Genomic DNA, 12,849 nt, shown 5'->3' on the forward strand with positions numbered 1-12,849 from the left:
GGCCAAAGGGGTCTCAATAGGAAGTTCTCAAGCCCCACTCTAGCGCTTTAAGGGGGATCAAATCCCCCTCCAATTCGCAGGACTTCCTTCCGGGCAGGAGGGTAGAGGATCGCCCCGCGTTTCTTGGTTTGGACAGCGGCCGGCCTCCAACCAGGGACACGTGTGTGCGCAACCACACGTGCAGCGCTCCATAGAAAGGCCAGCGATACAGCTCTTCGTCGGAACTCACACTTCCAGAGGCGAAGGCGGCGTGTCACCCGCCAAACTCTCGGACGCCAAGGCGCGCGCACGGGCGCGCTACCTGCCGTCCGCCACTCCTCCGGGACTAGCCCTGTCCTCGCGGGCACCCTGACGGGCAGCTGCCCGCCCCAGTCATTTGCCCAGCATCCTCCCCTGGTCCCGCCTCCCTGCTCTGGCCCCCACTTTTGCACCGAACATCCGGGCTCCTGCCTCTCCTCCAAACACCACACCTCATCCTCCGTTCCCCCCCACCCCCTACGCCTCCCCCAAACCGGGGGAAAAGGGGCGGGCTCGAACGCGCGCGGGGCGGGCTCGTGAGCGCGCCTGCCTGCTTTTGCCTGCCTGTTCATGGCAACTGCAGCTTCAGTCTCGCCTCCCGCTTGGAGCGGCAGGCACGCTGCTCGTCCGTTTCCCGAGCGGCCGAGCCGGCAAGCGATGCCCGAAAGCGAGGCTGCCTATCGCGCTCCGTCTGTCCCCTGCAGCAGCGCCTCCGCCACCTCTTCTCCCGGGCCGAACAGCATAGGCGGCGGGGGTGAAGGAAGAGGAGGAGGAGGACGTGACCGAAGCCGCAGGAGCGACTCACGCTCCGTTTTGATAACCATGTTGGCCGTTGCCTGAGCGGTGCCTGCTCTGGAGACCCCCGGACTCCCCGAGGCAAAGTTTGTTCTGCTGGCTGTCGCCGCCCCTTGCTCTGGACTTAGACGCGCGCGAGCGAGGGAGATTTAATTTAATTGGGGGAGGGGACGGATAATTCTAGTGAGGGGGCTACGCCGCGCCTTCTTCTCCGCCTCCTGGGCTTTTCCTCTGCCCACCCCCTCCTCCTGACGCCGCGGCTGCTGAATAAGAAGACCAAGAAGAGGGACGCTTTGGGAAAGGGGCGGTTGGCGGAAGGCTAGCTGGCCTCTGCCGCCAGCACCCAGCAGATCCGGAGAAGCGGATCCTCTTCTGATGAACGCATCTCCGTGAACTGGAGCGGCAGCCTTGCGCCGGCAACCGGGCAGCCTGCGATCCACCTGTCTTGAGGATTTAAAGCCGCCCCGACATCTCTTCTTGGCTCTCCTGTTGCGGGACTTTGATTGCCGAGAGCTGGGAAGGATTTTAATCCTCCCCTTTCATTGTTGCCGAAAAGGGACAGAGCCAGTTTTCTGAAGTCTGCCTTCCCTCCCAGTCGCCCGCTCATCTCCCCCGCCGACCCTTCCTCGCACCAGCAGACCAGAAGCAGAAGGAAGAGACGGAGACAAAAAGGGACAATGAAGACTTCGTGGCTAACTTTCGCCTTCCTTTGGGGAAGCATTTGCACACGTAAGTATCGGGGAAAGTTTGCGAAGGGCACCTCCTTCTTTGTTAATAAAGGAAAAGGGGTGTGTGAGCTGGGCCTTATAATAATCCTATTATTCACACTAATAATAATAATAATGATTCCCTTAAGAAGACCCAGCAGCATCAAACCCGATGTGCAAACACCTAAATCGGGGAAATACCCCAAGTGTTTAACGGGGCGAGGATTGGTTAACTGGAGAGGGAAAAGGAACAAAAACAAGCGCACTTTGCCGCTGCGGGAGCCACTGGGGGCAATCGTGGCTTCTGCTTCCCTCTCGTTGCCGCGTGTTTTGATCGCGGATCGAAACACGGGAGGGGAGCGGTGTCCCGTTGGAAAGGACCCGAAAGGCCGGTGCGCTACTAGGAGCGCAAGGCTGCTTCCCGTGAGGCATGTGCTGGGGGAAACAAAGCGGAGCCGGAGAGGAGAGGGTAGCGCGGCTCGGCTTTCCCTTCGCCTCGCGTGCTCCGGCTTTTCGCCCTGGCGAAAAGATAATCTCATTTTCCTTCCAGCACAGGCGCAGGGCGAGCGAGGCCTCGGGTCTTTGCTCCCGGCTCTCGCCAGGCGATGCTTCGCTTCGAATGGGGAGAAAATGCAGGACCTTACAAACAAGATCCCCCTCCTCGCTTTTTCCTCCCCCTTACAAACAAGTTCCCCGGGGATTCCTTTATGCGCGTGGTTCCTCCATCTCTTCCTCCCCTTGCATCCTCTTTTCAAGATAACCCGGTGTGAAACGGCTATCCGAAATCCTGCGGGCGTGAGACGCACCGCCGGCTCCTTCCTAGTGCTGTAGGACGGTTTTGCGTGGTTTGAAAAGCCTCCTTTTCAGCCAGAAAACTGGCGATCCTCCGCGTTTATTGGCGGCAACTACCCGGTGGCTGAACGGATCAGAGCGCTCTTTTCAAACCAGTTTGCAAACGCTGCTGGACGGCGCTGGAGAAGGAGAGCGGCTGACTCTTTCTCCTCCCTGGGGGAATCTTTCAACTTTCGCTCGAGTCGGGCCGGGTTTCTTGGAGGTTGGAGGGTGGGGAAGCAAGCACGTTAGCGGAGAAGTTGCAAATGTAAACAAGCGGATGAGGGTGTCGGCCGGGGTTTGGCAAGGCCCTGCTCCAAAGCAACTTCCCCGAAGGAATTTTATTCCGTGCTGCTTTGCAGGCAGACTCCCCCCCCCTTTTTTTTTTCTTTTCCCAAACGAAGCTCGACTGTGGGGATCGGGAAGGGATGGGGGGGGTGCAGATTGGTTTACATTTATGCCTGCCTGGACCGTGTCTGGCTTTTCACTATTTTGGTAATTTCCCCCTTAGGAGGAGACGATCCCGATTGCTAAAAGAAAGGAGCGCGGGGAGGGGAGATGCGCGTGCATGGGGAGCGCGGAGTAAAAAGGGATATTTTTCCAGCCCCGGGCTGCAACTTTGCTGCCAGACCCTTTTCCCTTGTTATGGAAATGTTGCCTTATTGTCCCACCGCACTGATCCCGCTGCAAATCTGCTTTTTCTCTTCCCGCCCCAGTCTTGAGGAGAAGGAGGAGGTGATGATGACGGCGGGGCGGGAGGCGGCGTGTTGCGCCTTCCTTTCTTTCGCTCAGCAAACCTTCCACCAGCGCCGGGAGGCGAGCATTGGCGCGTAAGGGGTGGGGGGTCTCACTAGCCCAGCTTTTGTTACGCGTTCTTCCTCCCCCCCCACCTCCTTGTTTGGATGACTTTAGGAGATGGGGGAGGGGTATCACCCTTCGGATGGGGTGGGGGGTGGGGAATTGGAGCAACGTCGACCACGGTGGTGGCGGCAGCAACAGCAGTAGCCGCCGCCGGCGGCTTGGCCGAAAACGCGGCGCGCGCAACACGCCGATCTCGTGGCCGCGGGATAACAACAACAGGGAGCGCTGACGTCACTGGACGGCGCGGGAGGGGAGGGGGCGGTGGGGCTTGGACCCTGGAAAGCATCGGCCGAGCGTTCGCACGGCTGCCCCCTACTCCCCCCCCCTCAGGGAGCCTTCCCAAGGCTTAATAGGGATAGAAAAGGGGGTCCCTCTATTTGGCGAGGGTGGTTGCGTGTCCTGAGCTCTCCCGTTGGCTTGCTTCGGTTCTGGGCATAAATTGTCCCACGCTACCCTTTGCCCAGCCTGTTTGCTGCGCGAGCATCTTTCCGCAAGCTGCAAGATGCTGCTCAGTTGGTTTGCTAGGTTTCTTTCCCCCTCCCCGCCGCCCCTCTTACGGGGTACCATCGGCTACTCCTCTCTTTTAGGAACGGGCCTCAGGATGCTCCTTCCACCCTCTCAGAGTTCCCCCAACAAAGCACTCGGGGAGGAGGGAACCCCCGTCCTCCGTAGCTCTTCTGTGCCACCCTAGATACATGTAGGTCCCCCCCTCTCCCTTTAACCGTTTCCTCCCTCCTTTCATGTCCGCGGCTCCTGCAGATTCGTTTTTGAGCGGGCTCGAAATCCTGGCAGGGGTTAAAGCCGGCGAAGTGTCTGCTTCGCTGGGTTTTCTTTGTTCAGGATACCCATTATACATTCACTGTCACTGCCTCCTCGCCGGTCGGTGCTGTAAACAAAGCTCGCTCCATTTTCCTTTTCTCTCCGTCCCCCCCCCTCCGCATTTTAATGCAGCTTCAATGTGCAAAAAAAAAAAAAAAAAAAAGCATTTTGCAGTGTGCGCTAGTGGTCCAAACACCCAGGCATTGCTTGAATTGAGCTGCGAGGTCTTTCGGAGAAATTCTGCTGGCACGGAAAGCCCACTGGTACCATCTAGAGATTTCTGGAAAGACCAGGATAGGTTGGAGCAACAACATCAGATGTGTGGCTGTGTGCTTGCAGTATCAGAATTCTGCATGCCTGCAGCCACCAACTGCTCCCCATTTTGGAAACATGATTTATATGAAGGAGCTATTTTTAGGTCATCTCTCTCCTGTGTGATTTTTGTTTTAAAAAGATTTTTTTTTATCTGCTGCGCTTGCTTATTTGAGCAGAAAAACCTTGCTTATTTGTCCTTCCTATCACTCTCTAAAACAAAATCGGTGTTTTTGTGTTGGAACCGTGCTTATATTTATACCCATGCTGGAATGCAATTAAAAGTTGCCTTTCAGAAATAACACAGCAGCTTGTTTGTGAGGCTTTTGCTGGCTTTCTTAAAATGTAATTCTGAAAATTTAAATAAGAAGGATGGGAATAGTGAGGCTATCCCTGGGGATAAGTAAACAGTTAACCCCGGCTGCCTTTTAAAAGGTAGTTTTAAGGAAGCTTAAATTCCTATAGCTGCCTAGAAATGCTTAGCTGGAAAGCTGTAACTGAAGTGTTGTAGCCTTATGTTTGTGTATGCATGATATCTCTCTGTGTGCATGCCTGTGTATTGCATATGGATAGCCGGTGATACTGATAACCTGAATAAGTCACTAGCAGACTGTCAGGTTCCTTTTTTTAAAATGCCAAGCCATCAGGCCTCTTCCTAAAAGAGAGGAGCAGCCAATGGCATCCTGTAAAAAAAGCCAACGATGGTTGGGTACTTTGCTTATCTGTTTGAGTATACACACACTTGGTGATATGGCCACGTTCTTCTCTATGGTTTTGTTTGCCAATTATCCCGTAACTCAACTCTTCAGAAACGGCTCATTTTCCCCGTTGCTGTGAACAGAAATCTGCCTTGTAAGAATAGCAGTTCCTGGTAGAAAACAACAAAAGTTCACCTTACTTTCTTAAAAAGCAATCAATTGTATCCCAAACACTTTTCCAGAGCCTTTCTTCATTTATCCTCTTGTGCCTGAGACCAGTTTCATTAGCTTGCTAATTAAACTCAACGAACTGCTGTGCCGAAGTTAATGGTGCCGGGTCTTTTAAAACACAAACTCTTGAACTATTGTCCAAGACCCTATTAACAAAAATCTATGGTTAGATATAGATTGTGCCACTCTAAATATCAGGACTCTTCGACGATTGTGGTACTTACTTTAAAGGAAATTTATGCCCAGTGAATAGTCCTCCTAAACCTGTTTACCAAAGAGTAATCCAACCCTGAATTAGAAGCCAGGAAAAACACAAATCAGTGTGATGGCTGAGGTTTAGGACAGAGATTTCCAATCTTGGCAACTTCTGGACTACAACTCCCAGAATTCCCCAGCAAACCATTCTGGGAGTTGAAGTGCACAAATTTTAAAGTTACCAAGGTTGTTGGCAACTTTTAAGTTGACAATCCTTGTTTAGAAGAATTGTCTCTATCTCTCTCTCTCAGCTTCTCCTGATTTAAAGGTTTATCACTCCATAAAGGTTACAGCCATTCTTTTAACAACTGCTTGAAGTTAAAACGGCACTGGAAAAAAAAAGTCATTTATGACCAGTCCTAGCACTTATGGTCATCACAGCATTGCTATAGTCACGTGATCAAAATTCAGGTGCTTGGCAACCAAGCTATGATGGGTTGCAGGTCCTGGATTCATGTGAGTCCCCGTTTACGACCTTCGCAGCCGGCTTCTGACAAGCAAAGTCAGTAGGGGAAGCCACATTCAGTTAATAACTCTGATTCACTTAAGAACCGCTTAACAATCATGACAAAGAAGGTCATTAAATCGGGCATGACTTAATTTAATGGCCAGCAGAAATCCTGGTCCCAATTGTTAGTTATCACCTTTAAAGTGCTCCATGGCTTAGGACCTGGGTACCTACGAGACCGTCTTTTGCCACCAATAGCCTCCCACCGACCAGTTCGTTCTCACAGGGAGGGACTACTCAGGGTACTGTCAGTCAAATTATGTCGACTGGCGACTCCCAGGGGGAGGGCCTTCTCTGTGGGGGCTCCAACCCTTTGGAATGAACTGCCCCCGGAGATACGGAATATCCCTGATCTCCGTGCTTTCCGCCGTGCCCTCAAGACCCTGATGTTCCAACAGGCGGGGCTAAACATACGAACATGTGAATGATTTTTTAAATGTTATCTAATTCTGGGTTTTATTTGATTGACCAAACTAAGTAATAATTTTAATTAGCAATTTTATAATGTTTGTGTGTCTATATTTTTCTTGACTGTACACCGCCTTGAGTCCTACGGGAGAAAGGCGGTATAGAAATATAATAAATAAATAAATAAATAAAATTGTGGTTGTAAAATCAAGGAGTGCTTATAATTCTGAACAAGCTGGGATGATGGACATGGTGTTGAGCTGGAGAGGCTCCTCCTCCTTCCATCAGCTGTCACAGCTGTTTGGGTGTCCCTGAACAAAATGAAAAGTTCTAAAAGAACTGGAAAAATTAAAACTGAAGGACAGGTTTCAGATGGCATTGATAAACAGAACCTTCATGCAAAGATAACATTCATTATTTTACGTAGGTTGTTGGTTTGACACTGTTGCAAACAAACGGCGAGACTCTTTATCTGATCTTAGTAGTTTTTGTATTTAAAGTTATCTTTTAATATCTAGCCATGGTCAATCATGGTTTGCCCAACAGGGAAATTAATTGGGGAGAAGCTGATTGTAGACCCGCAAATGTGAATCACCAAATGAAATGGGAATCAATTGAATTAAAATGGGGTTTGCCTTCAGTCAGTGCAAGGCAGAGTTTTTATGACAATGTTCATCGTTAATCTATTGTAAATCCTCATTCTTGCCTCCTTACTCTCTTTAGTGAAGGGTAGGTGTGGGAAAGTGTATTGGTATTGCTTGTCCTCTTCGAATTTTCCCTTAAAGTCCTTCTCCAGGTAGTCCTTGACTTACGACTGTCGTTTTATGATCCTCCACACACCTATAGAACACCTGGCTGTCCCATGAACGGATTTTGGGTGAGTCACTTTTGTGATCAGTTGTGGGGTCCCACAGTCATTTCTCAATGTTTCTGTAAAAAAAACGACAACAATTCATGGTTTTGATTAACAACGCTAATGCTTGCTTAACAGTTGCTGCATTTCCTTAACAACCACAGTATTCACTTAATGACTACTACAAAACAGGCTGCAAAATTTACTTCCAGTTATAAGGATGCCTCGACTTATAACCATAATGACTTAAGGCTGGATTTCCAGTCCCAATTACAGTTATAAGTCAAGGACTACCTGCATTTTTTAAAAAACATAAACCAGGAATGCAGCCAGATCCTTCAGATGTGAATTGTGGTCTTCTTCAGTGTTCTTTTAAGTTCTCAAACACAACGGAGGCTGTGATCATCTGACCCAAGAATCTGGGGTTTGGACCTAGCCACAAATGTTACTGAGAAAAGTAACTTTCATAATCCAGATTTGATTATAGTTTATTTCAAAACAAGCCACATCTCGCTTCATGAACTGGCATGGGTTTAGGAACCATTAGAAAAATGGCAACATGATTTTAGTATTGCATTTAAAAATGCCCAGTTTATTTATCTGTTGGTTGGGGAAGGAATGCTTCTATCTTAACATATTTAAGGATATAGAATAAATACTCACGGGAAACAACTTTACAACAGCTGCAACTTCTTGGAAAAAAAAATAAACTCAGTATTTAGTGACAAGGAAACAATGACTGTCAATTAAAAAAAATAGTTCTGGACAAATCTCATCTATTTACAGTCAAAATACAGTGTGGAATCTCAACCTGGAACTTGGAAAATTGCAAGCTGATTTAGAGAATGGGGTTGAGTGTTTAGGGGATACTTTGAGAATCCCCCATTTGCCCAACTAGTTCATTCCATTAGGACTGTGCAAGGAACTGGAATTGAAGAAGAAAACATGAAGCATGAATGTGAGTGCAAATACCATCTTAATGAAATTTCTCTTCCCCCCCCCGCCCCAACCTCCAGAGGGGGTCTATAAACTTAGGAGAGGACACGGCTGCTTTAAGAGGTACCAAACAGTTATGAGCTGTTCCAGCCCACATTGAAATATGAATCACTTATTCTCCTTCAAAATTGGATTAGTTGATCCTATTGTTATCGTGAGAGTAAAGTTTACCTGTGTTTATCCTTAGGCACCTACGCACTGCTCTTCTGTACCAATGCATTCAGCTTTTTAATAACTCCCTTTTCCTGTTCCTTATATGTTTTCCTCAACTTTGCAAATAAAGTATAAGGGTGTTATTTATTCAAAGCATTGATAGGCCCTCCCACATTATACACTATAATTCTCGGTGGCTTAAAGCCACAACAATAAAACACACACAGGTAGTCCTCGACTTATGATCATAATTGAGCCCAAAATTTCCATTACTAAGCGAGACAGTTGTTAACTGAGTTTAGCCCCATTTTACAACCTTTCTTGCCACAGTCGTTAAGCGAATCATTGCAGTGGTTAAGTCAGTAACAGGGCTGTTAAGAATATCTGACTTCCCTGTTGACTTTCCTTGGTAGAAGGGGATCATGTGAGCCCTGGACACTGCAGCCGTCGTAAATACATGCCAGTTGCCAAGCATCTGAATTTTGATCATTTCATGACCATGGGGATGCTGTGTGAGTGTGAAAAATGGCCACTTTTAATTTCAAATGGTCACTAAACGAATGGTTGTATGTCGAGGATTACCAGTATGCCATTTCAGACAACCCTAACATATATGTATAATTGGCTTATTTCAAACTATTCCCAAGTATCAATTCCAGAGGCTCCTCCTTTTTATAGAGAGAGAGAAGGGAGGGAATTGCAAACACATGTAGCATGTTCCTAGAAGGAAATGCTACTAGTAGACCCCATAATAACATCCAGATTTGTTATGAACTGTAATCCTATATAATAACTGCTGCTGCTACAAGAGTTAAAGTCTCAGTGTGGTTGAAATTCTGGTCCATTTAGCATACAATTTATGAATGAATTCCAATCTATATCAATTAGTGGAAGCTCATGGTTTGAGCTTGCTTCCATAAAGCAGTGAATCAGTTGAGATCAGATGAGCACACGGGTGATCGGTGGATTCTATACACCTTATCGTTGACTTGTTATTTGACTAACAAGTCAAACCAAAGCAGATGGTTGTGCCCCAAAGTGTATTTTGATTGTATCCATATTCATGTGGGTTTTTTTTAGAAAAAAAATATTTGTAGAACTTGCACATGTAGTCCTTGACTTACACCTGTTCATTAAGTGACCAATCAAAGTTACAACGGTACTCAAAAAATGACTGTTTCCCCATGGTCAGGAAAATTTAGGGCCTTGGCAACTGGCATATATTTATGACAAGGATCAGGTGATTATCATTTTTAACCTTTCCAGTGATGTGGCAAGCTGGAAATTACGATCCTAACTCATCTGGAAAGATGCCAAGTCCTGGGGTGAAAATTAACTAGTAGATGTTTTGAACTGGAAATGTTGTGGCTGGTTTTCATACATGTTTAGGAAGTCCTCGACTTATGACTATAATCAAGCCCACAATTACAGTCATAAGCCATAGTAATCACTATGCAAGTCACTGTGCAGCATGCTCCATTTTACAACCTTTTTTGGCAGAAGTCATTAAGCAAATGCCACAGTTGTATAGTGAACACAAAGAATCAATTATTGGGATGTTGGGTTGTTTTTTTGTTTTTTTTTTTGCAAGAAACAGAATGTAAACACTGGTTTTTGGCAAACCATGTATTGTGGTCACTTGATTGTGGGATGTTGCAAATGGCTGTAAATGTGAGCCAGTTGCCAAGTACTGAACAAGCAGTCCTGTTTATTCCTGTCCATCAGAACTTCAAACTGGGTTGTTAATCCCTTTTAGGCTCTGTCGTAACTTCAGACAGTTGCTAAGTGAACCGTCATAAGTTAAGGACAACACGTAGGCTGCCTGGAGGTGACCATGTTGTCTCTGGCACAAACATTATTAATGACATTTTTAAATATATAGTTCCAAGATAATGATGAAAGAATGATGGGCTTCATTTTTCTTTTTTTGGTATTTTTCTGCAAAGTAATGTTTATTCAGTGCCTGCCTTGACAGCAATTGTACACCCTCCCGCTGAGGGTGAAAATTGATTTGGTGGCCAAGAATAACATATGAAGCTCCTCCATTTGGATACTTCCATGCTGATACTATTGGCTCTAAATAAATAAATTTCCAAAGCTTTTTCTAGCTTTGTTCTCCCAAATTCTTTAACTAGGAGAATTCAAAGATTTTCTCTAGGTTTATGTGCATCAGCTGTCTGTACTATACTGAATTCTGAAACATCTCTTTAATATATTAGCTGCATTGCATTCAGGTCATTATTAGGTGTCCTTACTGTAATTTTTAAATAGAAATTTAATTTAATTTGTCTAGGTTTTTAATTGTTCAGCAGCAGGCTGAGTGGTAGATATGGATGAGTTATGCGTAGTTATATCCATATCTAATGTTAAGGCAGAATTTTCAATCGTGATTTGTGGAACAAGCACGAATGGGTTGGATTGAATGCATTGCTAAGCCACAATAGGTAAGCAGCTAGTTTTTTTTTAAAAAAAACACCGTATTTCCCTTTAAAGAAATACTTGAATCCACTTTGAATACTGCTGTGGAGACCACTTGACCATACATGCTAGGGTTCTGGAAAATTGTGCACCCAGTAATTATGATCAATTAAACCTTAATTATTCCAAAACCTGGCAGTGTTCAGTTCACATCGTGAGCTTAATGGGAGCGAACACTTTCTGATCTGCACCGTGTTCTGAATCTGAAGCTAATTGGAAAGGGCTCAAAACAGTCAAGTAAGAAAACCCAACAGAACTAGTAGCTACATCGAGCTGGTGATGCGAATTCTGTTAATTCTGACCTAGTTAAATTGTGTGGTGAAGAAATATTAAATCCCTTAAGATTTAATAAGATTCTTTCAGGCAAGGTTATGAAACCTGGTGCTGATTGGGTTTTCTCTTTTTCTCCCCTCAGTTCTGTTTGTTAATGATATTTTTCTGATGAATCCTCGGACAGCGGAGAATTCATAATGTCAAGACCCTTCTCAAATAAAGAAATCAAATACTGTTTTATTAAAATTGCAAAGCCGCTTGGAGGATGCTGCTCTAGAGTAGGTCGCCCTTTCTGAATTTCTTGGAATTACATTCTCAAAGCATTTGCTCATTCTGCTGTTTTTTTTTCTTTTCTTCTTTTCCTTGTTTCTGTTCCTCCGCTTTTTGAAAGTGGGGGGGGGGAGAAACCATTTTAAAGATAAATTGCAAAGATTGTTGAGGGAAACAATTTGGTTTTTTTGTCAAATGTTTTTTCCCCCGGGTATTCTGGGCCTATACCTGCAAACGTTTGTAGTTTTCATATATGCAGAGATTGAAAAATTAACTCTTCTAGGGATATTTTTTTAAAGTCAGGATCCATCAAGTTGCAGTTAACTGTTGACACCAGAAAGCCTTTCCCTTTAGCAAAATTTCAACACAGCTGTGTTATCTTTCATTCAGCAGATGTGTGTGTGTGGGGGGAGAAGGGGCCCCTCCCCTTTCCTGGCTTTTGGGATAATTTGCGGTGAAGAGGAGGGTAAGGACAAAAATGTCTTTCCCCCCCAAACATCAGTTTTTGCGGCCAAGACAACACATGTTTTCCAATCAGCATGCCAGTATTTTTGATCATTTGCACATCTGTTTGGCACATTCCAGCAACTGAAACTTACCCACAAATTACAGCATGTGGTGGTAATATCTACAATCTCCCACAAAACCTCGTTTTATGGGTGGGTGGGTGGGTGGGTGGGGGGCATTTTCTTCTTTGGTTAAAATGGAATCACAACAAAAATCAAAGTCAGATGAGTTAAAGGTGATGCCTGCTTGATTGAAGGCTATGATACTGTTTAACTTTTTTTTCTTCTCATGGAATTCAGCCCTTCCTTAATTCTAATCCTGTTCCTGACTGCTTGGTTTAAGCAAGTTACTAGTCCATATGCTCTCAAAGTGGGCCCACTTTGTGGGAGAGGCCAATGTTACGTTTGCAGAATGAATCAGTATATATGTGGGTAGAGTTTTGTTTGGGGTAAATTTTTGGCTTTTTAACAGAAGCATGCCCCTTTTGGGGGCATCGATTTTCTAAATCACCATGGTAAGAAACAATCCTTTTTAGCAAGCATAGTGAGGAGAGAGAAGACAGCAGCAAAAGTAGTCTGTGAGTGCCTTATGCAACCTTGAGAGTGCAGGTTTTTCATCCTTATCCTTTCTGAGCAGATAAATACAAGTTGTCCTTGATTTATGACCACAGTTGAGCCCAAAATTTGTTGCTAACAAAATAAAGTGAAGTTTGCTCCATTTTAAATATGATCCAGTTGCCAAGCATCCTGATTTTCATCATGTGATCAGAATTCTGCAATGGTACATAAGTACAAAGACTAGTTTTAAGTCACTTCTTTCAATGCATGTAACTTTGAATGATCACTAAACAGGTTGTTTTAAGTCGAGGATTATCTC

At 45.6% G+C, this 12,849-nt stretch overlaps 1 protein-coding gene across 10 annotated transcripts in view; it reads left to right on the plus strand.

The window, feature by feature from the left end:
• The first annotated feature begins 440 nt into the window (after positions 1-440).
• ACVR2B (activin A receptor type 2B) overlaps positions 441-12,849 on the plus strand; it is an 85,592-nt gene continuing 73,183 nt past the window's right edge. For 5 of the 10 annotated variants that reach the window (XM_034401620.2, XM_034401624.2, XM_034401621.2 and 2 more), the window contains exon 1: positions 514-1,542. In XM_034401620.2, coding sequence (XP_034257511.1) covers positions 1,491-1,542 — 52 coding nt within the window. In that variant the 5' untranslated portion in view covers positions 514-1,490. Of the gene's footprint in view, positions 1,543-12,849 lie in introns of all 10 variants that reach the window. The other 5 variants (XM_034401623.2, XM_087893100.1, XM_087893098.1 and 2 more) reach the window with 2 other exon arrangements.

The sequence above is a fragment of the Pantherophis guttatus genome, chromosome 4 (assembly GCF_059756535.1).
Source record: "Pantherophis guttatus breed Tessera chromosome 4, ASM5975653v1, whole genome shotgun sequence".
In the NCBI taxonomy this organism is placed as follows: Eukaryota; Metazoa; Chordata; class Lepidosauria; order Squamata; family Colubridae; genus Pantherophis; species Pantherophis guttatus.